General features: G+C 45.8%; 9 protein-coding genes across 9 annotated transcripts; 3 read left to right on the top strand and 6 right to left on the bottom strand.

Annotated features, from left to right (window-relative positions):
• Nucleotides 1-187: 187 nt before the first annotated feature.
• C8R40DRAFT_1093340 (uncharacterized protein) lies at nucleotides 188-3,415 on the bottom strand. The gene is made up of 11 exons (XM_046227591.1): nucleotides 3,359-3,415; nucleotides 3,273-3,307; nucleotides 3,076-3,220; nucleotides 2,958-3,028; nucleotides 2,835-2,897; nucleotides 1,919-2,780; nucleotides 1,597-1,866; nucleotides 1,252-1,545; nucleotides 907-1,197; nucleotides 534-848; nucleotides 188-467 (listed from the first exon to the last, which is right to left on the bottom strand). Exons 1-11 carry the CDS (start codon nucleotides 3,370-3,372, stop codon nucleotides 440-442), a joined length of 2,388 nt encoding a protein of 795 aa, XP_046089084.1. The 5' UTR covers nucleotides 3,373-3,415; the 3' UTR covers nucleotides 188-439.
• A 598-nt stretch (nucleotides 3,416-4,013) lies between these two features.
• C8R40DRAFT_880000 (ras guanine nucleotide exchange factor domain-containing protein) lies at nucleotides 4,014-7,002 on the top strand. The gene is made up of 5 exons (XM_046236537.1): nucleotides 4,014-6,211; nucleotides 6,262-6,357; nucleotides 6,408-6,537; nucleotides 6,592-6,699; nucleotides 6,753-7,002. The coding sequence occupies exons 1-5, from the start codon at nucleotides 4,211-4,213 to the stop codon at nucleotides 6,914-6,916; spliced, it is 2,499 nt and encodes an 832-aa protein (XP_046089083.1). The 5' UTR covers nucleotides 4,014-4,210; the 3' UTR covers nucleotides 6,917-7,002.
• A 480-nt stretch (nucleotides 7,003-7,482) lies between these two features.
• On the bottom strand, nucleotides 7,483-8,318 carry C8R40DRAFT_1159424 (60S ribosomal protein L17/L23; the record flags this gene model as incomplete). The annotated part of the gene is made up of 6 exons (XM_046229876.1): nucleotides 7,483-7,671; nucleotides 7,725-7,852; nucleotides 7,906-8,034; nucleotides 8,093-8,164; nucleotides 8,224-8,265; nucleotides 8,315-8,318. 6 exons carry the CDS (start codon nucleotides 8,316-8,318, stop codon nucleotides 7,483-7,485), a joined length of 564 nt encoding a protein of 187 aa, XP_046089082.1.
• Nucleotides 8,319-8,456: 138 nt separating this feature from the next.
• On the bottom strand, nucleotides 8,457-10,389 carry C8R40DRAFT_1093310 (uncharacterized protein). The gene is made up of 10 exons (XM_046227590.1): nucleotides 10,195-10,389; nucleotides 10,113-10,146; nucleotides 9,819-10,056; nucleotides 9,745-9,762; nucleotides 9,664-9,693; nucleotides 9,488-9,604; nucleotides 9,099-9,428; nucleotides 9,013-9,028; nucleotides 8,889-8,965; nucleotides 8,457-8,836 (listed from the first exon to the last, which is right to left on the bottom strand). The coding sequence occupies exons 1-10, from the start codon at nucleotides 10,328-10,330 to the stop codon at nucleotides 8,828-8,830; spliced, it is 1,005 nt and encodes a 334-aa protein (XP_046089081.1). The 5' UTR covers nucleotides 10,331-10,389; the 3' UTR covers nucleotides 8,457-8,827.
• Nucleotides 10,364-15,633, bottom strand: C8R40DRAFT_879942 (uncharacterized protein). Its single transcript, XM_046236535.1, has 16 exons — nucleotides 15,460-15,633; nucleotides 15,249-15,399; nucleotides 15,129-15,155; nucleotides 13,467-15,075; nucleotides 13,293-13,415; nucleotides 12,906-13,236; nucleotides 12,800-12,844; nucleotides 12,726-12,730; nucleotides 12,629-12,672; nucleotides 12,529-12,575; nucleotides 12,371-12,475; nucleotides 12,285-12,301; nucleotides 12,157-12,235; nucleotides 12,085-12,101; nucleotides 11,934-12,028; nucleotides 10,364-11,879 (listed from the first exon to the last, which is right to left on the bottom strand). The coding sequence occupies exons 1-16, from the start codon at nucleotides 15,494-15,496 to the stop codon at nucleotides 10,553-10,555; spliced, it is 4,059 nt and encodes a 1,352-aa protein (XP_046089080.1). The 5' UTR covers nucleotides 15,497-15,633; the 3' UTR covers nucleotides 10,364-10,552.
• A 416-nt stretch (nucleotides 15,634-16,049) lies between these two features.
• C8R40DRAFT_879124 (NADH-ubiquinone oxidoreductase 21kDa subunit) lies at nucleotides 16,050-17,475 on the top strand. The gene is made up of 5 exons (XM_046236530.1): nucleotides 16,050-16,545; nucleotides 16,610-16,760; nucleotides 16,818-16,891; nucleotides 16,963-16,978; nucleotides 17,033-17,475. The coding sequence occupies exons 1-5, from the start codon at nucleotides 16,362-16,364 to the stop codon at nucleotides 17,124-17,126; spliced, it is 519 nt and encodes a 172-aa protein (XP_046089079.1). The 5' UTR covers nucleotides 16,050-16,361; the 3' UTR covers nucleotides 17,127-17,475.
• C8R40DRAFT_879171 (uncharacterized protein) lies at nucleotides 17,343-18,307 on the top strand. The gene has a single exon (XM_046236532.1). It carries the CDS (start codon nucleotides 17,469-17,471, stop codon nucleotides 17,952-17,954), a length of 486 nt encoding a protein of 161 aa, XP_046089078.1. The 5' UTR covers nucleotides 17,343-17,468; the 3' UTR covers nucleotides 17,955-18,307.
• A 163-nt stretch (nucleotides 18,308-18,470) lies between these two features.
• C8R40DRAFT_1093298 (Rapamycin-insensitive companion of mTOR, N-term-domain-containing protein) lies at nucleotides 18,471-23,789 on the bottom strand. Its single transcript, XM_046227589.1, has 25 exons — nucleotides 23,550-23,789; nucleotides 23,416-23,496; nucleotides 23,277-23,361; nucleotides 23,161-23,223; nucleotides 22,922-23,111; nucleotides 22,529-22,869; nucleotides 22,304-22,470; nucleotides 22,060-22,248; nucleotides 21,925-22,012; nucleotides 21,754-21,875; nucleotides 21,566-21,694; nucleotides 21,365-21,513; nucleotides 21,012-21,309; nucleotides 20,831-20,965; nucleotides 20,655-20,776; nucleotides 20,500-20,604; nucleotides 20,400-20,451; nucleotides 20,107-20,345; nucleotides 19,979-20,057; nucleotides 19,841-19,923; nucleotides 19,607-19,787; nucleotides 19,446-19,552; nucleotides 19,249-19,393; nucleotides 19,043-19,188; nucleotides 18,471-18,990 (listed from the first exon to the last, which is right to left on the bottom strand). The coding sequence occupies exons 1-25, from the start codon at nucleotides 23,703-23,705 to the stop codon at nucleotides 18,576-18,578; spliced, it is 3,867 nt and encodes a 1,288-aa protein (XP_046089077.1). The 5' UTR covers nucleotides 23,706-23,789; the 3' UTR covers nucleotides 18,471-18,575.
• Nucleotides 23,790-25,717, bottom strand: C8R40DRAFT_1093290 (Aldo/keto reductase). The gene is made up of 12 exons (XM_046227588.1): nucleotides 25,552-25,717; nucleotides 25,388-25,492; nucleotides 25,214-25,321; nucleotides 25,099-25,155; nucleotides 24,994-25,040; nucleotides 24,813-24,938; nucleotides 24,602-24,759; nucleotides 24,455-24,546; nucleotides 24,383-24,396; nucleotides 24,153-24,327; nucleotides 24,070-24,100; nucleotides 23,790-24,018 (listed from the first exon to the last, which is right to left on the bottom strand). Exons 1-12 carry the CDS (start codon nucleotides 25,597-25,599, stop codon nucleotides 23,945-23,947), a joined length of 1,035 nt encoding a protein of 344 aa, XP_046089076.1. The 5' UTR covers nucleotides 25,600-25,717; the 3' UTR covers nucleotides 23,790-23,944.
• Between the last annotated feature and the right edge of the window lie 35 nt (nucleotides 25,718-25,752).

Below are 25,752 nucleotides of genomic sequence, written 5' to 3'. Positions count from 1 at the left end.
TGCTTATGACAATTCTCGCTCTCTCATTGCTCACTGCACAGACAAATGGAGCGAGTGGGCGGAGCAATATGACACCCTGAGTGGAACTGAGCTTCTCATTGTGCATCACAAGGCATCGCATGAGTTGCTGCTAGTACTCATCTAAATCGTCTTCAATTTTGATCTATCTTGTCTTTCCTTGTCATTACGGAAAGGTGACCATAATTGAAAAACAACCAGGGTCCGCGTTATACGCGTTATACACAGCGCATTTGTGCATATCAGTGTCAGAATATGGATGCTCTTTCACAATCGCAGATACACCGATTATATTCAAACCCGTGATGTACAAAGACACTGACAGTCGAATGAAAAACACGGGAGAGCAAACATACATATGTGAGGCAAAACATGAAAGTAGAAAACAATGTCGATGGCACAGATACAATAACAGAATACTTTATTCTTGACCAAATCCTTCTGTCTCTCTGTGAGTAGAAAGATTTGAAAAATCAGGTGAAAATCCTAACGAAATGGCAATGAAAATGACGTACTCGATAGCAAAGATCAATTTGGTCTCTAAACTCTGGTAGTCTTGATATGGCGGTAAATCCAGACGGTTGAAGCAAGTGTGGCTACGAGGCAATCCTTGAGGATCACCCGATTTTTCGATAGTAAATCGACGAGGACCATCGGATCCCTGAAGATCCTTGAAACCGTTGACTGGTACACGAGATGTGCCTGTGGTGAATTGCAACAATCGAGACTTGCGTTCAGTTGGCCAAGATCGAATGCATTGCCAGAACCATTCAATGACTTGGTCGGTCTTTTCATATCCTCTGTAGTCAGTAAATTTGGTCCAGTCATCCCTGTGAATTTCGAACAAAGGTTCATCATGAGTTATGCCAGGAGGAAAATTACACTTACATATCAATCTCGGATATGCCTCCAATTAGTAACTCCATCTCTCGTTCATCGAACACAGAGATGAGATCCAAAGGAATCAATTCCAACAAGCCCTCCATGAAAGCATTGAACTGATCCTTGACACGCTTTGATATCCGATATTCGACCACAGCATCAACGTATTCCTTCTTGTTCTCCTCCGTTACTGGTATATCGGCACCATTTGGCTTGAGATCAATCGTTACGATCTCGCCGAACCTATCTTCTGTTCTTGTAAATGTTTCATAAAGGACATCCGTGATGTCGTTTTCCCTATGGATCATTCAGATTAACATTATCTGATGAGCAGACAATGATGCAACGCACAACATCCATACTAACGACCGATGTAAATCGGCATCAATGCCTTCCAAGTCTGTGAGTGTCATGTGCTTCCCCAGCATCATCTTGTAGAAGCTTGCAACGAAATACGCGTCCAGAAAACGCCTGTGAAATATTGCTAGTCCCAGACAACGGCCAATGAACTTAAAGTAGCTCAAGTGATCTGGATTTATTCCAGAAGCAGGATTAATTTGAAGGGTGTAGTTGTCGTGGGCGGAATATTCGAATAAACCATAGCTGGGATTGAATATTTCATGAGAGAGGAGGAAGAACCATTCTCTGAATTCGAGTAGTTCAATTTCAATTTCTTAAGATATGATGATGACTTACCTGGAAACACCACCGTAATCCAATCCATCTTCTCCGTCGAAGCTGATCATCAGTCTGCGTTTCAAGTTCTCTCCGGTATGTCCCATGATGGCCGTAAAGCTATCCTCGAGCACACGCGTACGTCGCACTTTGATGTCACATTTTCCTGCCAACACCCGCATCTTTGGCTGACTCCTAAAGTAGACCACCTTCCGTCTGTAATCACGCTTGTATTGTGGAGCGTTATCTTCGACGTTAGTTGGTAATCGGGGATCATCCCAGCTCGTAGTTCTTTTGAGGTAAGGTTAAGCAAAAGTGTAAGAGATACACATAGAAATCGCACCGAGTGTTATGATCGACAAAGTATACTCGTCCAGTCGAGGTTAGACGCATCTCCCATCCAGACGGTAGTGGACCTAAATTGGAGTTAACATTGGTCGCCGGTGCCACCGTTGATTGATTTAGAGTCCGACGTGGATCTACCCAAGTCGTTGTGCGGGTGGTATGATCAACAAAGTAAGGGCGACCTTCTGGGGTCCGGCGTTCTTCCCATCCAAGAGGTAGATGAACATCATTGTATTCAGACGGCGGGGAGGTTGATTGGGTTGTAGAAGGAGCCGAAGAAGTGGCGCTTGGGTTTCTAGTAGGAGCTTGTTGCGGCACTTGCGACGTCCTGTTTTGTTGGCTAGAAGTTGGTCTATACCACGTCGTAGAGCGTGTGTTGTGATCAACGTAGTACGTCCTTCCCTGAGGGTCAACTCGACGCTCCCATCCATCTGGTAGGGGATTCCCTTCACTGTCTTCCACGACTCTTGCTGGCGTTGGATTGGTTACTCCTGCCGTTGACACAGGTCGTCCGGCAACTTCAGGCTGTGGAAACCGCTGTGACATAGACGAGGAGAGATTTGCGTTACTAGAACTTGGTCTGAGAGATTGCGAAGATGCTAGATGCTGCGTTCGCGGAAATTCGTTGTCATATGTACGAGCAATAACACTAGAGGAACGTATTCGATCAAGGGTAGCACTGCCCGAAGGATGGTTGGGAGAAAGATGAGCGGTATCGGCAGCGGGCATTGGGAAGGAACTTGTGTCGGCAAGACGGGGAGTAGGTGGAGGAGGTCGAGATGTTAAAGTGAATCCGAACAACAGCTTTCCATACACAGGGAGGTTGTTGCTAGACATGGTAAGATCTCTCGTGATCATTTCTGATTCGATATGAGTAAGAAGCGCTAGGCAAATTGAAATGTGTAGAGACACACCATGATTATTTGCGGCTAAAGAAATAGCTTCTGCGGCAGGAATGTTGATAACGCCCAAAAATCCTGTGTTGTGGGGGGGACTTCAGTTGTATCAACGGATGCGAGGGAGTACAATGAACACACCTTGATCACGTTTCTTGAATTTCTTATGGTCAAAGACTTGGATAGCTAGCATGGACGATTGTCGAACAGTACTGATGAAAACACATGAGGAAAGTCTATCGGAAGATTACAAACTCACACATCAAAATGGTTATTCCATGTTGGATTCAGTGACCTTCGAGAGACCGTAGTGGAGGTGGTCTGCTCTCCATCGACAGTCAAGACAGCAAATGGATCAGGTAAACCAAGGAGATCGCGTTTGGCTAACCCGGTAGCACCATGAACTGTGGATTAACGAATGATTATTAAGGACAACTAGAAGCCCAGAAAACTGACGAGTTATTCGAATAGTTTGTTCGGGGTCATTGAGTCTACAGCGAATATGATATAAGCTCATTTCTTGGGGAGTTCACGGGCTTTACCTATTAGAAGCCATTGCTTGGCTAGCTGTAGGTAGAAATGCCTCGGTGTGTAAGAAGGCAAACTTGTGTAATTGGAATGACACGGGATTTCGTTGTCGGCTTGATGATTAGCGCCCAAAATATTCAAAAGCTGTACATAGGTTCGTTCAGATCATCATCCTCTTAACACCTTCATGTTTTGGTTCAAGGTGTAGCCAGGTGTAGCCTCCTCTGAAACTCCGTACACAGCAATGCAATGGTGTAAGTAAATTATTTCTACAGCGTCAGTGAAATATCGTATGAGCTTAGACAGGATGAATTTGGATTGGATTCGACCCAGATAGGTGAGTGACTCCAGATGCAATTAACAAACAAAAGACCCATAATCAGCATTGGCCATCATCCTCAGGTAGCTGAAGAATGATAACTTTGACCTCGAAGTAGTCACTGCTTATGAAAATAACAAGGTTTAAATTCATCGTTTTTTGACCACGTCCGAGCAGGTTCGAGTTCTACCATGCAAAACCAACGTTTGACCCTGTGTGTTCTAGATTAATAGTGGTTCGAAATTTCCTTCATCTGTTGGCTGATTATGAACGTTTCGGGAATATGTTGACAACGATCTGACGATATCATGTCCATGACTGCACTCATTGTTCTCAAGACGTCGGAGCGTTAGACTTCCTGAAAAGGTACTAAACATGTTGACCGACGTCCAAGCAAAACTCATTGTGTCTTTTCACGGATGGCCACCAATTTCAAGGTCACGACATATATCAAGTATTCGACAATGATCTTTATATGAACTCCTGCTTTCACGAGTATCTCTGAATCTCCCGCGAGAAACTGTCGATACGAAGCTGATTATCTGCTATGTACGTGTCCTCGAATCCAGTTTCCAGCGTCGAACGACGCGACACAAAGCCGAAGGAGAAGTCCACAGCAGGTCCTGTGGCTGCTCTTCCTACCCCTCCTTCAAGTTTACCAGCTCGTCGCCATCGATCTGCATCTATATCTTCAGATGATACTAGCAAAGCGACTTTCTTACCTCAATTTGACCACACGTCCGGGACGTCTTCGCGTTTGAAGTACGATCTTCGCGCAGGCCATCCTTCGCTTTTTCGTAGCATCAAGCTCCTTCGCGCCTTACGGTCGACTGCCGATGTTCCCGGGGTACGATCCCTGGCTCAGGTTCTCCTTTCGAGCATCATCAACGTCGTACATCTAATGCAGGTCCCCCAAGACGTTAAAGATGACCAGAAATACTTAGAGAACATCCAAGCTGTCTCTTTTATGGTTCAGCAGTTTCAGCAGGGAGTCGAACGATTAGAACATGTGGACGCGTCGCGGGGAGCTGCAGCTGTTTCCCGAGTTGTAGACATAGCTGAGCTGACCATTGACGCGCTGGAGCGCCTTCTTGGTCTCACGGAGCGATTGGTCAAACCCCTTCCAGAAATTCCAGCGGACGCAGTCGAGGAAGTCAAAGCTCCTGGTCTACCTCCTACACCTCATCTCCGTGCTCCGAAAGGCTCCACCTCCGATCGCTCTTTTGCGCGGATGTCCCTCGCCCAGATCACCACTGAAGTCCTAGATCATCCCACAGAGGATTCTCCCAAATCGAGCTCTAGTTCTAGGACGTCTGCTATTCTTACCATTTTGCATAAAGCTAGGGATAAAAGCGTCTTGGGGTCACTTTTCAAATCCAAATCAGATGCAGCGAGCAGTGGCGATGAATACCCGCAATATGCTCCCCGGAATTCTGCTCTCTATTATCCTGTGGATCCGTTGAACCCCGACGTCGACGTCGAGCTTCCTCCAATGTCCGAAGACGCGATGAACATTACCCTCAGTCATGACAGCGCGCACATGATCAAAATGTCCCTCGTCGCTGTAATTCGACTCTTGACCTCCAAGGATGCGATTCAAGACCCGTACCTTATCCATTGGTTTTTCACAACTTTTCGATATGTTCTCCTTCCCAGTGACGTTCTCGATCTACTCATCTCCCGATTCAACGAACCCATGCCAGACGAGCCTATGGATCAGAAGCAAATGCGCGTCTGGTGTAACAACCATGCCAAAATTGTTCGCCCACGCGTCGTCAGTGTGCTTATTCGGTGGCTTACTCAGTTCTGGGAACCACCCTATGATGACTCTTGCGTCTTGAACGACATGCAGGACTTTGTCTTAAAACAAGTTTCTGCTTCGCTTCTCCCAGATCGCTTGGGTATCGCCTTTGCTCAAGCTGTCAAAGTTGTTCGAGTTGACGGCGTCACTCGTACTACGTGGCTTCAAAAGCGTCAACAGAGTATATCCTACAGGCGTCTCTCTAACCCCGCGCCCTACGCTTTCGTCGAACAATGTACAACGAAGTTTCCTTTAGATGCGTTCAATTGCACTGCGGGGTACAAGGTACTTGCGGAGCAGTTGACACGCATTGAAGCCAGTATCTGGGGTCAGTTACCTGTCCAGGCTCTTGTTCGGTTATGGCTGGAGAGGAAGACAAGGACCTGCGAAATTCGCTTGGGAGCAAAGCTTTGCGATATAAAGGAACGTCACGAAGCCATTGGAATGGAATCGAAGAATCTCCAGGAACAGGTCGACAAATCAACTAAGCGTATCTTGGTTAATACTCTGAAGTCTCAACAAAGAGCTCTTCTCAGACAATCCAGCAGCCTCGCAGCACAGATTCGGGTTTATGAGGGCACCATACAAGAAATTACGGCGTCTAGAAACCTTGCGGAGCGTGCAGCAACGGCTGTCCGACATTTCAATCGCTCATTGTTCATGTTGGTTATCAGTACTATCTTGTTGGAAGCGGAACATGAAGACGGGATGGTGCGAGCCATCAAGTTCTGGTTCAAAGTTTGTGGGGTGAGTCCGTGTCCTTCTTCAATCAACTCTTTGTTAACATATGATCTTAGCTGTGCTACGATATGAAGAACAACAGCTGTGCTTCGACTATCTTCATCGGGATAACTAATATCTCATACGTTTGGCGTCTTATAGAAATTCTCCCCGTGAGTGCATCATGACTAGGGTCTGGGTATCTTTTGTTCACTCCCACCAGGCACTTGATTCCGCAACGGAAGAGATGCACAACAAATACCGTACCATATTCGAAATAAACAACAAAAAGCTGAACGCCGATGAATTGCAAGATACCCAGTTGGGGACCATTGCATGCATTCCTCGTCTTCGTTCGTGCCACTCCCAAGAGCCGTCGATATTTTTCTCATATATTGACTATCTAGACAACGTCGAAAAAAGCACAACGCACATCGCTAATGCTTATACCGCGCTCATCAACGAAAATAGTATTCACGCCAATCACTTACGGGTGATTGGAAAAGTCATCTCCGGTACGAATGATCTCCAGTCTTGTTGTAGCGATCTCCTCATGACATTACAAAAGCACTCGAGGCACCTCGCCTATACTCTCTCCCCAAAGACAATACCGTGGAGGGCCTTCTTCGAAGCCACATTTCCAGGTTCAATGTTGCCGACGAAGCAACACATATGAAATCTTTCGAATTCAGAACGTTCGTATTTCAGTGGATTCTGGATTTCCTTGATTGATGATCTGGTTTTATAGCACTCAACTCAAGCCTCGACGTCTACGTACCCCTCCCGCCCAACAACCTTCTTCGCCTCCTACGGTCGACTCACCGCTAGTCTCTCCCCCTCCAAGTCCTAAATCGCGGACTACCCTCCGGGTTTGAACTAGTGCGATTGCCTCCGACCTAGCTCATGCTCTTCCTGTTCTACCCCCGTTCATCATTATTCACCATCTTATACGACTCTCTTGATTATCGCATTGTGTCTTTCCCGCTCTTACCTCTCCACTCTTTTGGCATTATATCATTCCTCTTTCTTATAATTTGGATAGCCCACTCTTTTGAATCTTACCGTGCATTCAGCCGCCCTGTAGGTAATAAATAGTCATTGTAGCCGTAGAAATCACCAAGAAGTCCCTTCAAATTCATTCGCAAGGCCACTGTCATCTCTGCAGTCCAAAAACGGTCCGTGATGCTGTAGAAGAACATGTAGCAGTGCATAGAAGATTCATGTACATATAAGAGAACACGGACTGCATACTATACGCCCCAATCCAGCACCTTGGTCCCCTGCCGTATAAGTCTCATTTATGCCCGGGCAGCCTCAATTCGCTTCCTCGCAATTTGCCGTCTGTTAAGGCCAATGAGTGCGTTGGACTTGTCATTGCTCTTCTCCACTTCCTCCTCTGAGGCAGCGAGAATAATCTCAACATGGCATGGGTGACCTTGATAAGGGTTGATACGACCATGGGCACGGTATGTGCGACGGCGGGTTTTCTAAAACATCAATCAAACTTGGCACTATCATGAGAACAGACGACAAGACATACGGGAGCCTGCTGCACGACGATGTTTTTTATGTAGAGATCTTCAACATCGATATTCTTGGCATCAGCGTTGGATTCAGCATTTTTCAGCAGACGGACAATGAATTTGACGGATTTTTCAGGCCAGCGACCTAGAGATCGCGGCGTAAATAATGTTTCTTGTCTAAAAGTTCAAACAGCGCACCCTGGGTTGTACCGAACTGCTTTGCCTGGCTCGCACGTCCTACACCGCCAGCAAATCGTCTGAAAGGAATGACTTGCTTGTGTTCTGTAACATCCGTAAGGTACGTGTATGCCTTTGTGAGTTTGAGGCCTATAAATGATCCCCGTTAGATTTTCTTCTCCTCACGAATTTAGCTAGACTATTTCACCAGTCAGCGCGGCCGCGACCTCCCGCATGTTCTTGAAGTGAGTTCGGAGGTATTCACCTCGCGCACGAGAGGCTAGAAGTAATGAAAAGTTCAGATGAATATATCGGCCTGCATTTTTGGCATCCACACACTCTTTTCGGGATTAGTGGCATGGTCAGCGGCGGCGTAACGGACTGCAGCAAATCAGCAAAGATCATCGTAAGAGGTATTGGCAAGGCATACCCATCTTGAATTTCTTGGGGATATACCGAACCGCTGTGGAAGGAGTGATAGGGTAGCTGAGAATTTCTCGTGAGAAACTGCATAGTCAGTCACGTGCACTGTTGACGCCGACGTCAGTATACCCCTGAGGAACTTTGAGTGATTTCAAGCCCTACCTAGCCCTACACCCTCGGCATACCATTGATGCATACTGGATAGACGAACACACGCCTCAAAATGCTTCAAGTCGTCAAGCTTAAAGACGGGATAGACAGTCCCTGCATTAAATCATCGTTGCCCTCTATATTCTATCTCAAATTTGATTGACCCCCCATGTATGCACAGTAAGATATTTTCATTGCAAGATCAGTGTTTACATTGTTAGTAGCTCTTAGAAGGTAGGATGTATGTACGAAAATCTCTCGCTCCGGTAGGGTACATTATCTGTACTGCAGTAACATCGACGTTTCAACGCTCAAGGTGGATTGGTTTCAGATAGTTTCAGATAACAATTCCATGTTCCCGTTCGAAGAATCACAGACACTAAACTCCAGTTCAGGATCCAGTAACTTTCTTTTCGAAGACAGTTCCTTACCTGGTAATAGTAAGGTGGACTAATCGCGGTGCAGGTAAACGGAGAAGCACAAGTGGTTGGTCCAGTATATCCAGTGCCTAATAACTCGTTAGCACCAAAGACGAAGAGAATGCATGCTTCGTACCTCCACATTGACCGTACTGGAACGGTTATTATTTCAAAACAAAAATTCATCAAACTCGGCAAGCAAGATAAAGTTAGATTACATACTTCAGGAGCTGTAGCGGTAGGCGTGGATGAAGGTGAACTTATGGTGGTAGTTGGTGTAGAAGTCACAGAAGTAGCAGAACTGCTGGAGATGGAGGAACTTGAACTTGACCCGGTGCTGTTTCCACTTCCAATCGCCGTCGTGATAGGACCATTCTCAATGTAAACGCCGGATATATACCAGTTCTCTGGAGCGGGCGTGTTTACGATACGTAGAACGCCAACATGGAAGTCTTCAGAGTTGGTTGAGGTTGAAGCTGCGACATTGTTTGCTACCTTCGTCAAGGGCGAACTGCCATCGGAGAACCAAAGTCCCACAGTCGAGCCAGTAAACTGTCAGTAAACGGAGGGTACTTCAGTGAAGATAGATATCAGGAAGGGAGTAAACTGACGTCGATATCGTAGGCGAAATTGTACCATGTCCCCGGAACAAGAGGCGTCCCCCACTGGAATTGGCTACTGACCATCCATTGCAGATCGGTTGGGTTGGGGGCTACTCCATATTTAATCTGGATATAGCAAGTTCAATGGTTCACCCCAGATCCTTGCTGATATTCGGAGGACATACCTCCGTGAAATGACTTTCAAAGAACAAGATCTAGAGGAAATCTAGTCCAAATTTTACTGAAAGCGCATACTATGTACTTACCTGGTGCTCTAGGGTAGACTGAACAACGTGCAACTCAAATGAGTACTAACAAAGCAAAGGAGAGTAACGCCTACGTCGGGAGCATTAAGACCAGTTGGATCGGTGCTAAGCGAGAAATGGTAGAACAGATTTCCTGTACCCAGATTCTGGGTAGTCTGTGGAATGAGTTCGGTTCGCTCCATATCCGAATTCCATTCCGCGGTAGAGTCGATGGTCACCATGAGACCGTTGGTCTCTGCTGTATCAGCAGGATTTTTGTAGCTAGGGTCAAGTGCAAGGTAGTGCGACGTTGGCTCTGTTCCATGAATATACCTGAGTATGATAATGCAGTTGGAGAAATGTTTCTGACGCAAGTTGTCAGTACCCACCATTGATACGTTCCCACTTCGTCAGCCCAAGACCCTAATGAAACCAGCTTAGTTTATGAAGCATGTGAAGTAAATCTCTTACAGTCATCGAAAGTGCTGACGGTTGGATATGGGTTGAAACTTCCTGACCATATCGTGGTCCCAGCGTAAGCTGAGCCACAAAGAAGCGCTACAAAGGAAGTTTGCACGAACATGATTGATGAAGTACCTGCAAACATGAGCACCTTATAAATCTCGGAATAGGCTCGCAAGTGGGGTAAATGGTGGAAGAATGTCGGCTCCATTGAACAAGCAAATTAGCACGGGGAATTGCGCGGAAGATATACGTTACTATACATCCAAGAAACGTTGATATTAATCCGTACACTATATTGTAGCAAGGGTATAATCGAAGATCATGAGCAACATTTAATACAACAAGAAAACACACAAGATTTAATTTACTTCGCCTTCTTAAACATCCATTGGGTTAACCAAGACTTTGTTGATTTATTCCTGTCCGCTTCGGCCTGCTCTTCAACCAATCGTTGGCCTAGTGCCTGCTGTTCTTCGGCGATAATTTCGTGATAGATGGCACGATTCGCCGAAATAGTGACTGCGCGTTTCAGAGTAGGAGGAGGATGATCTATTGACATGTGCGATGGAGCGGGATGAGCCATCACCAATTCAGCCTGTGCGTGAGCGTCAGGTCGAGTAGCAGGATCAATTTCGTGGGAGATGGAATGGTCGTCAAACATGGACATTATAGATTTCTGCTTCTGAGGTTTCGTCTGAGCAGCGATAGCGATATCCGAAATTGACCGAGATTCCGAAGTTTGACGGTGCCTTGTACTAGGCCGACGGTGTGGTCCAAGACTGAGCGACGATGACCTTTCATTCTGACGCTGTTGAAATAATGAAGGGCGTCGTGGTCGAACAGCCGGTTCAACATTGTCTTTCTGTAGCGCTCTCTTGGCCAATATCTCTGGGAGTTCAATATTTTCTGTGCCATCGATTTCAGGCTCAGAAGTCGAAGGGAACGCCCCAGTGTTGACACCTGAGTTTCCACTAAGCATTGAAGCACCACCATCGGAAAATGGAGCAGGCGAGAGTCTGAAGGAATCAGAGATAGACTCAACAGCATCAGAAGGTGACCTCGTTTCGCCGGATACACTCCAAGTCCCTATTTTACCTGTCGTAGGGTCGACTGAAATAGCTACTTTCAGATCCACTGTATCATCGAGGTCAAGGGTACCACAAGGATTTCGGGGAAGCCATAAAACATTACTGATGGCTCGTGTATAGTAGGGATTGTCGTAGGGAAGATCAAGTGTGGATTGATCATCCCAGGAAATCGGCGGAGGATGAGGGGTCACTGGCCCAGAATTTTCGTGAGCCGTACTTGACAATGCTGCAATAGTAGGGGGTAATTCTGTGGGGGAGCCGACAGCCGTGCTGCGCATGGACATTAACCGAGAGAAACTCGGCCTATCATCTGAGAAAGGAATTGGCGCACGGTGGGCGATATTACGAGGGCGTTGCCGAATAGTGGCATAAGAAGATGATATCCATTCAGGAAGCCGAACTGAGAATTTGGACCGCGATGTCGAGGATGAATCATGTATAGGAAGATCCTGCTGGGTTTGACTTCCCGTTGCTGCTTCAACGTCTTCCTCCAATATTCTTGTTTCTGTAGGAGTAATGTCGGAGGACGGCGCTCTGCCGCATACCAATTTAGCTTCACGAATATCGTCGTTCTCAAATTGGGCTCGACATATTCGCGTCATACTAAGAGCTGCTCAGAACAAGACTGTAGCCAAACGAGTAAAACACGTTACGTACAATATCTTCACGGAGATTGTGAAAACGGCAAGAAACGCCGAAAGACCAATGTTCACAGACTTTTTGAGTACTACCATGTACGCCAAGAAGACGGTCTAGCGCACAAAATTATCAATAGGCGGACGACTCAATCCATCAATTAAAGCAGTACCTGGGAGAGAACAAGCCCTGAGAAATGGGGATAAATTGGCTATGTACGATGCACGAGTTCGAAGCAACGTACCATCCAGAGAATACCGTATTGCTCGAATCAGTAACAGTTGGCCGTTTCCCTCATAATTCTTGGCATACACATGAATCAACTATTAGCGTATCAGCTATAGTCCTAGAATAATTTAGAGTAATCCATACTTGATTCTTGACGACCCCTGAAAAAGTAAAAAAAAAAAAAAAGTAAACAGCCGTGACTTATGTAGGCTTCACGAAATCGTTCTCACCGGATTCAACAAAGAAGTATAACAGGCCAAACGGTATGACCACAGGATTGAGCACGGAAAACACCAATAACACGTGGATAACTAATAGATGAGTGGGAAGCCAATCTATATAAACAAACGGTCAATCGTTGACGAACTATGGATATACGGAAGCTTACAGTAGTAGTTGAAAGTTCGAGGCCGTATGCCAATTGCACGCCTCCGTCTGGGATATTAAAATCAACTTCAACCGGGAGACTAAAGACATTTGGTACGTACGGGGTAACTTGGCGTTTCGTAGTCGGATACATAATGAGCGGGAGCTAGTTGACTCATTAGTGATCAAGCAATCGCCGAGTGCTCAGAGGGTACTCACTCCAACTGCAAAACAAATCAGCCAATTAGCCGATTAGCGGATGCCGCGATTAATTAAAGTGAGAGCGAACATACACAGTGCGATCTCGAAACCACCATGCATAGCGGTGGTGAAAATCACTATGAATGAAGATAGTAAGTAACGACCTACATGCATTGTTGAATTCCAATTTCTACTTACACCAACCAACATAGAATGGCCCTGCGCTCGGAAAACTTGTTGCTACCGTATTTAATACTGTGTTAGCACTAGACGCGCCAACTGAGTCCAAGATAGATTGCAGGGCTGCTGTGCCAACACAGAAGAACACTAGAACGTTGACGATGAGAAACTTGTAATAACGTGTCATTATACGGTCGTGAAGAGCAGAAAGCGTGGTTATCGTGTGTGCTTTTTTGCCAATGAGCAGGAGGATGAGGGGTATGAGTAGCGCGAGCAAGGCGACGAGAAGGGTGGGGACGAAAGATTGAATGACTTCTTCTTCCCATGGATGATTATCAAGGTATCTTTTCTATTACGAAGAGGGGGTTAGACACTGACTATGATAGTAGCTGGAAATCTCCATACCAGCGAAGGCCAGAAAGTAGAAATGTTCTGAATTGACACCAAACCAACCAACAGTGAAACGGGAAACAGCCAGAATATGGTGAACGCCCATACACCAGCATCGACCACCCAATCTTTGACAAACTGCAAATGATGATCAACGAGCGGTCCCACCAAGCACACGAAATGACTCACCTCCGCCTTAAAGGAACTCTTCATAATTCTTTGCCAATCTAAATCTTGATACTGAGGAGCCATCGTCGCTATACATGCCAAAGGGTTGTTCGGATGCACGGCAAGGTACTTGCAAGCCCTCCGCGCGTCTTCCGGCTCCGCAAACGTCACAAACGCAGTCGACACGGGATCATACCGGTTTGCCGGCTTTGCACGGTTCTCAGTGATCAGCGCGGTAAGCAAGTTCAATTTTGCCGTGTAGTAATCGATGGAAGGAACTGTCTTCCCGCGAAACAAATGAGATAGCCGGACCAGAGGCTGGTATGCATCGATATTGGACCGTGGAAGGCTGAGCAGAACATCCCAGACTGTTTTCTGGCGGCGAGGGGGGTGACTCGCAACGGTGGATGGAGGGTATATTGGGGATGTCGGTGGTTCGGTTGATTCAGAATCAGAATCCAGAGATCGGTCCGTTCGCACTTTTTTGAACGAATATCGGGCTTTGAATGACTTTCTAAGATAAGGATATGATTTGATTCCAAATTCATCGACATAAGGTCCCAAGGCCTTGATCAGTCGTTCAATGCGCTGTTCTTCGGTCATTGTTCCATCTTGCGAGGCGTCACCGGCTTCTAAATTGGTTTGTTGTGCCCTCTGCTTCGCAATAAGACCCGCACGAGAACTGCTCCGCGTGAAAGAGGTTGCATTGGCTTTGCGCTCCATGGCATGTTTGACGGCGTTCAAAGTGGTATTCGCCAGCTTTATATGCGCCGTCTCGAGTAGCCGGAGAATCTCCTCCCTACGCTCCAACAAAGATGCCAACTCCGTCATCTTTCGTGCGATTACCACTCTCTCGATGACCGGTTTGTCATCTGGATTCGCTGTCTCCTCCGTATGACCCGTGTTTTCTTTGCCTTCCTGGGGCAGGTAGACTGGTAACTTTTTCACACGGTTAAATAGAAACGAAAACACTTTGTTGAACATCCCCGGTTGAGTAGTGGAGTTCACGCCGAGGGCAGGCTTTTCTAGCTTCCGAGACATATAGTACTCAAAGTACTCCTTCAGTTCGGACTCGTTACGAAGCTGAGGTGGCACATTTGAGACCATTATTGTGCGAAAACGAAGACCCTCGACGGGAGTATTAGTATCGAGGGATGGACTTTCGGCAAAGGTATACGGGGGGTGTGGGTGAGGATGATATTCATGGCCATCCGAGTCTCTCAGAGCCTTCCGCCGAGCAGTTGCCGCAATATTATCAGAGCGCATTCGAAAGGCACCATGCATTATCCAAAATAATGTAGCCATCCAGGAAAGAGCAATCCAGAACATCAAACAGATGTGTATCCAGAGTAAGGATAGACCGGTTGTCGTGTCGACTAATGAGGATATAGAGGCACGGGTCATGGATTTGGGTGAGATAGAGTCATTGGAGAACTTGACGTGGATGGGGAAGAGGATAGGGAAAGTTGTACATGTCTGAAGGAGGATGAACCAGAAACAGCCTCGGAGAAAACGGATATAAAGAGCAGCATCGACTCCTCGAAGTTGGTTTAGTTGTTCCTCGGGGAACCTGAGTACCTGGGGTATCCATTCCAAGGGCCAATGCAGAGGTATGGGAGGTGAAGCATATCTAGGTGTTATGTGAGTGCTATGTCAGATCGCTTGGAGACTATTTCCGCATACCTGGCCCAGGATCTGCCTTGGTAAAGACTGATAACGCGGGTTGGTGGAAGGTGTTGAGGGATAAACAATGAGAATAGTCAGTACCCTTTGAAAATGAAACTTTAGATTAATTTCACGTACTAGCCAAATTCCCAAGATTCGCGGCTACCCAAAACTCCATTGCGATTGGTTCTACTGCCTCGCCTCGCTCTCTTCATCAATTCCTGACCACCCACACATAACACAGTGATTGCTATTCCAATCACAGTCTGATTGATAAGACCGCTATTAGGTAAAGCAAAGTGAAAATCAGCACAAGAACTGAACGTCGTACGAGAAGGTATTTGCCTATAATTTTTGGAAAATGGCCTGGTTTGAATGTCGCCCATTATAGTGTATATAAAGAATATGATGAGCTTGAGCACGGTCCAAAATGCAAGAACCACAAGCTTGATAATGGGAGTTATGGGCAAAGCATGAAAGTGAAATGGAAGCCATGGCTTCAGCAAGGTACCGGAGAATCAAGAAGCATCCTCACGTGGGCGATGACATCAGAGATCGCCGTTTTTTCAACTTTCTGTGCTTTTTTTTTTTTTGCAAGGCTCGCCGGCATTTGCACTACTGGACGAAGCCGTATATCAGCTGCAGGGAACAGAGATATTTCTGACTTCGTTGCTGTTTATAATATTGCCTTTCGTATACATGCTCTTTGCGGCAGTACCAAGCCAATCCTTTATCCATTATTCAATCTCGCATGTAGCCAACAGTAGCCAACACATTTCTACCAGCTCTCCGACATCTCCTACACGACCGCTCAGAACCCTGAAGAATCTACAGCCACACGATCCCAGTACACCTTAAGTACACTGCGATCATTCATCGGTTATGAACGTAAGGTCGTTGTGCGCAATAGAATAAAACAGAAACATGTCAAAATAGTTCGCAATTTAGACGCATGAAAGCCAGTGTACATAGTAATATCAGATTTATCAGATTATAAGATAACCTTTTTGAAGATCGCGAAGTGGTGCATCCAATCGCGGCCGCTTGAAGTACAACTATGCCTTCTGTATCGATTTGCCGAACGTTTTCATCCGATCTTTCTGCTTCTCTGAATATAGTACGCCTCAAAGAGTAGTTCGAGATGGATAGCCGCTGATAATTTCGTTCGGCTAACGCCTAACGGGTCTGACCGTGGGAGCCGCTCCAACTGTGATTTGATTGGACAGTTCTCGACAGGATTTCGAACACTTCATGTCCTTACTCCGTACCTCGCTGGCGCCATGTCGCCGAAACATCCTCCAAGCAGCATATAGAACAGTCTCTACGACCCCCAACACCAACTCTGCCCCCACCGTCAATACAGAATCATCCGAAATTGTTGCCCCTCCTCCAGCCCGCGATGTCATGACTGCAGATGTAGTCAGCGGTGCTCCTCGTGCGTTTTTCTTTGTCCTTTTCAGAAAGCTAATTACGCACTCAATAAATTAAATCTCTTACAGCGGAACTAAGACATCGTTCAGTTCGCATCTATCAACCTACCCGTAATACTATGCAGAGCGGTCCAAACAAGGGTGACAGGTGGAGGATTGATTTCGATGTTCTTCTGGGAGGAGGTCGTTGGGAGAATCCGCTTATGGGCTGGGCTAGTTCGTGAGCCCTTAAACTCCTACTAGATGCATTTCTTGGAACTCAGTTTGCATTTAACAGTGCCGATTACATGCAAGGAACCCGAGTCTCTTTCCGTTCCAAGGAAGATGCAATCCATTTTGCGGAAAAGCAAGGTTCGAAATTCTTCATCTCTCCGGTTTGTCTATTCACCGAACACACCTCCCCCTTTTTTGCTACGGTATAGGCTGGGACTACTATGTGTGCGTGCTATTCTTTCTTCTCTTCCTGTCAGCTAATACGTACATCATTTACAGCCAACTTCCTGAGGTTAAGAGAATACCACCAAAGAATTACGCCGAGAACTACCTGTATCGTAAGGACAAACTCCGTATCATGCGAACCAAATAGATTTTGGAATGTAATACATCTCAACCATTCGTTCCAAATTAAATCAGTTAATCCAGTCATGATCATTCAGCTACTTTCGTACCGACTCTGATACCTTGTAAGCTGTTAGCTGAAAGACTGTGTATTGGTACCTTCACATAGACAAGCGTTTACACCCTATCTATCTATCAACAAGAGAAATTGTAACGCATGACAAACTTGAGTTAGAATAAAATGAGGAAATCCACATCTAATTCAAGATGAGGAAGCGCGCGGAGTGCTATAGTCGACTTCCGCAAATATAACAACCCGATGCCAGGTTAGAAAGAGGTTTGGTCAAAAGACGACTTGTACACGATAATCATGGGTCTTTTAGGACTCATCCTTCGCATCCTTGGATTATTTTCAAACCATCCTCGGCGACTCTTACTTCCATATCTACTACGACATGGTCTTACACTCCCTGGAGGGCTTGTCCACTTGTTGCCGGATGGAACAGTAGTAAAAGTGGGCAATCCTGCTTTTCTTCAGCTCGAAGCAGAGGCTACCAAATATGCTCGGGATCACACTCAGCTCCCTATCCCTCGTGTCTATGACTTTTTTACCCCTAGCGATGGCCATAAAGGCTACCTCGTTATGCAGCACATGCCTGGAGATATGCTGCAACGTAAATGGCGGTTTCTGTCATCCGAACAGAGGAATTCTATCATGGCTCAGGTTAGGAACATGATTGAGGAACTGCGTGCCATCCGTCAACCAGAGCCGCAAGGCTGGATAGGATCATCATCTTGCGGTCCCTTCCGAGATTTCCATAGCCGAATTCAACGACTTTCGGATGGGTTGTTTTGACAACTTTGCTTACAGTGAAAATCCTGTAACGAAGGAACGTCTTGCTCGTATTGGTCGAGAAATGCCGGTTGCCAGTGATATCGTGTTCACTCATGGGGACATCACACGACGGAATCTTTTGGTGGATGACAGCGCAAAAGTTGTAGGTATTATAGACTGGGAACAGGCTGGTTGGCGCACAACGTACTGGGAAAAAGTCAAAATATGCTTTGGAGGGAATACAAGCTCGGGTTAGTTTGCCGAGGGTCAGTTTGAGGGGTATGAAGATGATATTGCACGCGAGGTCGAGTTGCACCTTATCCATGGTGGAGGGAGTATGTGATAGTAAACATCGAAAAATTCGCTGTATTGTACTTGCTTATCCATTCCTTCTACAATGTCTTCACTAATAGTTAGTTAGGTCTAATCATGTCATCTATCCCCCTGTTATTGCTCAATATGACCTAGTCGGTCATCGAAAGGGTGAACATTACAAGCATTGGTCTCGAGTCGCTCGGACACATCGGAGACGCCTCCACATAGTTGAACTTCCTTTCCGATTCATGCATATAAGGAGTATTTTATATGAATTTAAGTCCTAGGGTGATAGGAATGTCGACGACTAAGGTTAGGGAAAAATTATCACCCAGGCTCTCTCCCCATCGCAATGGACTCAACGGCAAACCCCGCAATTCTGTGCACAGGACGCAGCGCAAATGCAGGTTCTTCTCTCTTCGGTAAAACAGGTGAGGAATCCTCATTCATCTCATCGTCATCTTCATCGTCGCTTACTGACGAACGTCGTCCTAGATTACCGAACATACTAAGGCGACGATTGAGATCTGTTTTCGGAGGTGGATGCAAAGAATTCGCTTTGAATTTCTTCGACGCCTCAACCATAGCGGCGACCACTTCCTCGTCCAGCTCGATGTTGAAAAGATCCATAATATATCGCCGAACCGGAAGACGGTATCTTGACGTGGATATAGTATGAAAAACGCGGTAAAGCATGGCGGGTGAAGTGAAGACTGAACGATATTCTGGTCGGGATTTCATTCTATTTTGACATCAATACACATTATACGACAGAATGAAGATGACAAACAGACCTTGCTAGGGACCGTGAAGCCGCGTTTGCAATTACTGTATTGGCAAGCTTTTGTATGGCGGTGAGTGCTTCCAGTTCCGGTTCAGAGGTGGGAGGAATCAATTGGGTGCTGGTCACGTCGGGTACATGTTGTTTCCAAGATGGTAGCTGAAAGGGGAAATTTGTCTCAACTAAAATTACACTAATGGCTGACATGAAAGTGCTCACAGAAAGAAATTCGCCCACGTCAACGGGTATACAAAGGCCAGTAGGCATGCCCATGGGTGTTAGGGTGGCCTCCCAATTATAATCATCCAAGATTTCCGCGCCTTGAGAGGTGGTCGATATGAGTCCCAAAACGAAGAAACAGGTTCTATCCGCTAAAGGCTCAATCGATATTCCGTAAGCAGAGAGAAAGAACGTACCCGCGTACGGAGGGTATAAGTGATTTATTAGCTATGCTAAGCACAGCCGGTATGATCTCCTCTTCTTCCAGAAAGAAAAGTCCCCCTTCAGTCGCTCCGATATTTCCCTGTTGAGAGGAAGCGTGAGAAGCAGTTCAGCCATACATATTTGTCCAACTCACCACGGCCCACAAAACGCTCTTGAGCTTCATGATCAACTCCGTATCCTCACTTTCATGCCCATGTTGACGGATGAATTGAGCAAAGTCCCCGAAATGACCTTTTTCCTGCAAGACTTGACAACCTAATTCTGTCTTGGCCATCTCCCCATAGAAATGAGGTGGAACGGTCCCCTCGAAGCCTCTAGATGGTAAAAATCATTATATCTAGTTCCCAGCTTGAGCTTGTTGACATACAAAGTGTGTTCCTCTTCCTCATTTGAACTAAAAACCTGCGACAAAAAAACTTCCACTTGAACCACATAATAAATATTGTGCTCCTGCAACTTCCGGTCAGTGGGGCTTCTTTATTCGGCAGCAAATGAATAACTGAACCTCAAACCATATATCCATCTCGCGATCAATGTAACCAGCATCGTATAAGTAGCGAAACCCCGTGGGTGTGGACATAAACCTGCCAACCGTTTATTTTCTGGAAGGAAACAGATCCCAAAACAACTTACTTGAGTAGGAGCGAGTTACCCATTTCACCAAGATGGTCCATCACAGGTCGCATTTCCACCACCATCTCCAGGATGTCCTTTGCTTCACATGCCTCCTCTAGGTAGTCGACAGCCAATTTTCGAACTTCAACGGATGGATCGTATAATTGGGTTAATAATAATCTGAGTGTCCATGAGTTTGCCGCAGGGGAGTTGCGAATCAACTCTCCCAGATGTTGGGTGGCATGCAGTTGAATGCGCTGAAGGTCATGCATTTTATCCTATGAATTCCGGAACATTAGCGAAGGACTCACCTTGTGGCTCGAAGTAAGGGCCTTGGATAAGACGATACGCGGATGACCGTCTCTAAAAGGTGTTATTATGACAACCTGCAAGATTACGAAAATATCATACGTGCTATAATCCAAGTTTTCAATTATTCCCTTGATAAGATCATCTCTGCTCTTTAAATCGCTCAAGTGATAGAAAGCGGTAAATATTTTGTAGTTCTCGAGAATCCTGGAAAGATAAGGGTTGGTGCATTCAAGATTAAAAAACATATTACTGACTCGATGCCCTCCTTATGTTTACTGAGGGTCCCAAGCATCTCAAGGTACCCGTACGTCAGGGTTTCGGCAATTCTTCTTTTGGAAAACATTGGATCTGAGTCGGGTGCTGCTTGGCTGTTGAACTTGAAAAGGACAGATAAGGGATGTAATGCCTCAAATACAAGGAGTGGACATACAGGATCAAGTTGCGCGAAGCACTTGACGATTTGGCCCATGAATGGATCCTCTGACGACAGATACCGGATTCCGTCTTGATTAGCCAAGAGAGTAGTCAGAAGCGAACAGCCTAGTCGGACCCATCTCAGATTGACCTAGAATTCGTAAGCTATACGACTGCATGTATTGAAAATGACTTACTTTGATACGGTGCATATCAGAAAACCTATGACTGAAAGGATGGAAGAACGTCATTAAACGTCTAATAAAGCGCGCTCCTTTAATCGCTTCATCCATCCGTTTAGGATGCAGCAAAGGACCCTCGATGATTTCTTGCAAGGTATCAAAGTTCCACTTCGCATGGTCCTTGGTGAGCATCACCTGAGTTTCCAAAAGAGAGCTTTGGAAGGTCTTGTCATCCATTTGCATGCCTAGTTTTAGTTTGGCTTGCTCCACCTGTCTTTGCCCTCGCCGAACGGCGTCATCCACTGAATTTGCCCTGCATGCTTCGACGTCACACGATAATTCAACGGCGTAGGCTAAAATTATATCACCTGAGTCGTGAAGATGTTTTCACCACACCAGGTTCCAGTCGAGTGCGGTTCCGATTGAAACTATCTAGAGCAGATAGTGTTGAGGCACCAACAAGTCGTTGTTGACCATCATCATAGTTGGATGCCATAGCAAATATCGAGGGTAAAGCCTTTCTGATTCTTCAAAATTATATGAACGATTGATGCGAAAAAAAATGTCACCTGTATTCGAGCAGCCACCGATAATGGCAAGACACGATTGGATATTTGAAGGATTTCGCCTACTAACAGTGTGGCCTTGCGAGAAAGAACGGATCCAGTAGGCACCTCCTCCATTATGGAAATAAGAGCCTACGCGCATAGGGACGAATTTATCTTTCATCCGTGTCTAAAGATTGTCAAGTATTTACCTCTAGCAACCCAACGTTGGTGAATACCAGGATAAGAAGGGCAATGTATTGATCGGTGAGCTTGAGAGTTTGCACAGTGCGTTCCTGAGGTTCGGGCTCAGGCGGTTTGAGACCATGATAGGCTATGATTCAGTTGAGCAACTTCGCCTCATATAGACAAGAAGGACTGACTAGTCAATCGCTTGCCAGCAATGAAAGTTTGATACCATTCCGGAGATTTGATGTTGAAGATTTCGAAAAACATGTTCAAAACAACTTCCTATGCAGTGTGTGAGTTAAATCAAAGTTTGAGATTACGCAACGTACTCGTGTTTCTAAAGAAGGTAGCCGAAGGGTATCTACCAAAGAACGAACAGCTCCCATTTCTTCCATGCAGAAGTACATCAGCCCACTCCATGTCCGTAACATGACTTGTATAACTCTGGTATAGCTCTTCATACGTTCAGCATGATCAGGCCCTTTACCGTAGGCATCGGTAACTGCAGTGAGAACTATCTGACAAGTGCGAACAATTAAGACATAGAGATTCAGTAGAAACGGCTCAACCAACCTCAAGGTCTGTGCCCACACGAAGGTAAGCTCGAGTTCGTGGAGAATCAATTATATGCAAAAATGTAGAAGCCAGTATTGGTGTAATTTCTACCGGTCCCTCTCCGGCAGCATGCAGGAGGAAGCGTATACCACCAGCCCTGTCTACTAAGTCCGTATCAAGGATGACTATAAAGGCAGTGAGCAAATGGATTATGGGCGCGAGATGCGAGTATAGGCAACCCACCTAGCTCAGCCAAAGTTTGTATGCAGATAAATCTAAAAGGATCATCCGCTTGTTCTGCGACAGCGATAAACGCACGAAGTACTGGTTCAGAAAGAGGCACGCCTCCGGGACCACCATTAGACACAGTGCCCACTCCAACGATAGAACGTATAAGTTTGATGACCTGCTCCTTCTCAACCGCGAACTTGTTATCCCGGTGCAGAGACCTAATTATGTACCAATCTATTTCCTGTTCCTTCAACTTCTTAACAGATTCCGGGTCCACAAGGGAATGTCGGAGCACACGATATGCTACTGCACGACACTCTTTGGTGCGTTTATCGGCGAGAGCAAATATTACACTGCAATAAATCAGTCATGCACGAGACTGGCTCCGGAATAGAGTGGGCGTACGATTGAGCAATTTCGGAGATGGTGAGTTCATATCGGACGCGCAGATTTCGTTGTAAGATGCCAACAAGTTTCGTCATTACTTTAACCAGCTCTTTATCAAGATTGGAAGGGTCCGGAGGTTCAGATTTGAAAGAGATTAATGAAGAGATACAGTCTTGTGCATTGCGAAGGGCAGTTCGAAAATCGTCTCCTTCAGAAGAGATGAGTTTGGCAAATGCGATGATCAGATATTGAAAAACCTCTCTCGTCCAGTTCCCGCTCATGCTCTCCTCTTCGTCTGGTATGCTTTCTGAGCGCCGTTTCTATGTAACGAGTGAGCAGAGAATTATGAGAGGTTGTGCCACAATAAACGTGCCAATGACTGCTTTCCTATCCATAATAGCTTTTATCCGAATACTTGCGGTTTTTAGCTCTGACACGACCTTTTCACGGAGTATGTCCTTCATCGTAGAGCATCATTAAAGAGATACGTAGGTTATAAACCGCACACACACATCTAGCCGCATATTCAACAAGTTCTCTGCACCATCTTTGATTCGGTTTTCCTTTACTATGAGAGCTTCCAGAAACTCAAGCTGAATGTGAAGTTTCAGGAGAGCTCTAGCGGTCTTGCGACACGTAACCTCACCTGCTCTTTGGGCTCCTTTCCTTCCAGCTCGGCGAAGGATAAAGAGTCCGGTGAAGCATCCGAAACAGTGCCATTGACAACAAGCGTGATTGAAGACGGGGCAGGGGAGGATATATGTATACTGGTGGAAGATGGAGTTACAAGTTGTGCAGGCATGTCGCCCGAGCAAAAAGGAATGAGTTGAAGGTTCAAGAAGTTCCAGGCATGGAGGGATCACAGAAGATCATACAGTAGCAAAGATGTGCCGTGAGCTTTCCCACCAACTATGTATAAATATGTCAAACCCCTATCCTACATACATGTTCGTAACTATCAGACCACTCCGTAACATCTTCTTGGACAGAATGCGTCCAAAGTTTATAGTATTTTCCTCGACTTTTCCATTATTCAGCTGATCAATGATAATAACTTGACGCATACGGCTTGACGGTTTCCCAACCTTTGTCAAGAGCCTCGATGACGTTCTCCGCTACAACAATGTCAGATTAACCTACTTCCTGTATCAATATTATGAGCTCACGGAGAGGGCCCTTCTCAAGATCGACAAGATTCTGAACGAAACTCGTTAGAGATTTGGAAATTTCTTTGTAGTAAGTATTTTACCTGCTTGACGTGTTTCAGACTCGAAGCCCCAATGAGAACTGAATCACCAAAATCGCGCTTCAGGACACTATGATGGCACAACCAACGTAAAGCAACTTCCGCCATGGAAAGCTCGTGTGCATCAGCAATTGCGCGAATAGCCGAAGTTGCTTCAAAGTAATGTTCGTTCCAATACCTGGTATATGTTTGCCTATTAAGCATAACTCTGGTTTTCATATTCAGAAGCGGACCTATTCCTGTAAAGCTTGGGTCCTTCCAAGTTAGGACCAGCGCAGAACGAAGATCGGTTAACAGATCTATACCTTGCCTTGTACTGCACTGGGATCAAAGCGTGTCCCTTCGCCAACATCATCTTCAGAAGAGCTATATCTCCCAGTAAAGAATCCTCCTCCCACTACAGAAAAACATACCAATGTCAGGTTCAGCTTGGATTATGTAACAGGACATACAAGGATTGAAAGCGTAGAAGCTTATTCCAAATTTTCGAAGACAAGGAATGAGCTCTGGCTCAACGGCGCGATGAACCGCATTGTACAGTCCTTGGTATACGGACGGGACGACATAACCATTCGCTTTACAAATTCCCACTAGTTCGGCTACTTCCCAACTATAATGAAGCCCGATGTCCGTCTGCTAGTTTGGAATACATGTGCCACTTACGAGGTATAATTACTGATGCCAAACCTTCTGAAGTATCCTTCGCGGTGGAGAGCATCTATCGCTTTCATGGTCACCTCGTAAGGTGTCGAACGATCGGGAGTGTGCAAGTAGAAAATCTCCAACTGCCTACAGCAAGAATTGAGCTCGAAATTCCAACGATATCCATAGTGGTTTGACATACTCGGAATCAAGGGCTTTGAGAGATTTAAGAAGGTGAGATTTAATATCCTATGATCGAATAATCATTATCAACAAAAAAATCCTCAAATTCTTTGGCTAATCAGACCTCATATGTGTGTGACACGCTTTCTTCAGTTCCGTGCACGGTTTTCTGTTCTTCATTCTGTGCATGAAAGTAACATCGCCCCAATTCGAGAGCCTAGGCAGATAGACATGCTTACGAATATTGCAGGAAGCTTGGTTTCTAACTTGAGACCCTTAGACTTCCAGTCTATTTTTCCCAGGACAACTTCACTGGTCCCCCCAGTGTAAAAATAAGCAGTATCGACCTACATAGAAGTTGGTCAATCAGCGTGATTCAAGGCATTAATTTAACAGGCGGATAAAAACAATACATCAGTATGTCCATGCAATCGGAATATATCTAAAAGAGCTTCAATCTCGTCCAAGTCATGTATCCGTACTGCTGGTCGACCTTCTTCGCCGAAGGTTGCAGCGCCCTGTCAATACAAGTGAACGTCCCAGTGAACGACGGTTGGATTGGCACCTGAGGACACACCATGACGATGTTAAGCTTGGTCTTGGGTTGACCAACGGTAGATGACATCTTGGAGAATTGAAGTAACAATGAGTGGTATACGATGTAAGATTATAGAATAACGATAAATCCAACTCCAAGAAGGAGACTTAAATACTGAGGCCTGAGGTGTTGTAATCAGGCCGAGTCACCGAGAAGACTGAGTCATCTAACTGGACCTCG

This window comes from Lentinula edodes (assembly GCF_021015755.1).
Source record: "Lentinula edodes strain Le(Bin) 0899 ss11 chromosome Unknown C8R40scaffold_8, whole genome shotgun sequence".
In the NCBI taxonomy this organism is placed as follows: domain Eukaryota; kingdom Fungi; phylum Basidiomycota; class Agaricomycetes; order Agaricales; family Omphalotaceae; genus Lentinula; species Lentinula edodes.
The sequence above is the reverse complement of the archived record's forward strand: the minus strand, read 5'-3'. Positions and strand labels throughout refer to the sequence as shown.

Bases quoted from the DNA above. Each gene is read 5' to 3' on its own strand.
- C8R40DRAFT_1093340 (XM_046227591.1), bottom strand. The intron at 3,029-3,075 runs GTGAGTTTGTAA...TGTTTTCATCAG, and splicing joins TGGAATAACCATTTTGATGT to TACTGTTCGACAATCGTCCA. The intron at 1,867-1,918 runs GTGCGATTTCTA...TTACCTCAAAAG, and splicing joins TTTGTCGATCATAACACTCG to AACTACGAGCTGGGATGATC.
- C8R40DRAFT_880000 (XM_046236537.1), top strand. From the start codon at position 4,211: ATGTACGTGTCCTCGAATCCAGTTTCCAGCGTCGAACGACGCGACACA. The intron at 6,538-6,591 runs GTTCGTGCCACT...TTGACTATCTAG, and splicing joins TGCATGCATTCCTCGTCTTC to ACAACGTCGAAAAAAGCACA. The intron at 6,700-6,752 runs GTACGAATGATC...ACATTACAAAAG, and splicing joins GATTGGAAAAGTCATCTCCG to CACTCGAGGCACCTCGCCTA.
- C8R40DRAFT_1093310 (XM_046227590.1), bottom strand. From the start codon at position 10,330: ATGTTTGCAGGTACTTCATCAATCATGTTCGTGCAAACTTCCTTTGTA. The intron at 10,057-10,112 runs GTGGGTACTGAC...TATCATACTCAG, and splicing joins GAAGTGGGAACGTATCAATG to GTATATTCATGGAACAGAGC. The intron at 9,429-9,487 runs GTCAGTTTACTC...GTTTACTGACAG, and splicing joins ATTTCGCCTACGATATCGAC to TTTACTGGCTCGACTGTGGG.
- C8R40DRAFT_879942 (XM_046236535.1), bottom strand. From the start codon at position 15,496: ATGGGCGACATTCAAACCAGGCCATTTTCCAAAAATT. The intron at 15,156-15,248 runs GTACGTGAAATT...CCGCGTTATCAG, and splicing joins GAATCTTGGGAATTTGGCTA to TCTTTACCAAGGCAGATCCT. The intron at 13,237-13,292 runs GTATGGAGATTT...TCTTCGTAATAG, and splicing joins CTACTTTCTGGCCTTCGCTG to AAAAGATACCTTGATAATCA.
- C8R40DRAFT_879124 (XM_046236530.1), top strand. From the start codon at position 16,362: ATGTCCTTACTCCGTACCTCGCTGGCGCCATGTCGCCGAAACATCCTC. The intron at 16,546-16,609 runs GTGCGTTTTTCT...AATCTCTTACAG, and splicing joins TGTAGTCAGCGGTGCTCCTC to CGGAACTAAGACATCGTTCA. The intron at 16,761-16,817 runs GTGAGCCCTTAA...TGCATTTAACAG, and splicing joins CTTATGGGCTGGGCTAGTTC to TGCCGATTACATGCAAGGAA.
- C8R40DRAFT_879171 (XM_046236532.1), top strand. From the start codon at position 17,469: ATGGGTCTTTTAGGACTCATCCTTCGCATCCTTGGATTATTTTCAAAC.
- C8R40DRAFT_1093298 (XM_046227589.1), bottom strand. From the start codon at position 23,705: ATGCCTGCACAACTTGTAACTCCATCTTCCACCAGTATACATATATCC. The intron at 20,777-20,830 runs GTATGTCCACTC...GTCCTTTTCAAG, and splicing joins GCTTCGCGCAACTTGATCCT to TTCAACAGCCAAGCAGCACC. The intron at 20,346-20,399 runs GTGAGTCCTTCG...CATGACCTTCAG, and splicing joins CCCTTACTTCGAGCCACAAG to CGCATTCAACTGCATGCCAC.
- C8R40DRAFT_1093290 (XM_046227588.1), bottom strand. From the start codon at position 25,599: ATGTCATCTACCGTTGGTCAACCCAAGACCAAGCTTAACATCGTCATG. The intron at 25,493-25,551 runs GTGTGTCCTCAG...TTGTATTGACAG, and splicing joins CCAAGCTTAACATCGTCATG to GGCGCTGCAACCTTCGGCGA. The intron at 24,101-24,152 runs GTAAAATACTTA...AGTTTCGTTCAG, and splicing joins GTCTGAAACACGTCAAGCAG to AATCTTGTCGATCTTGAGAA.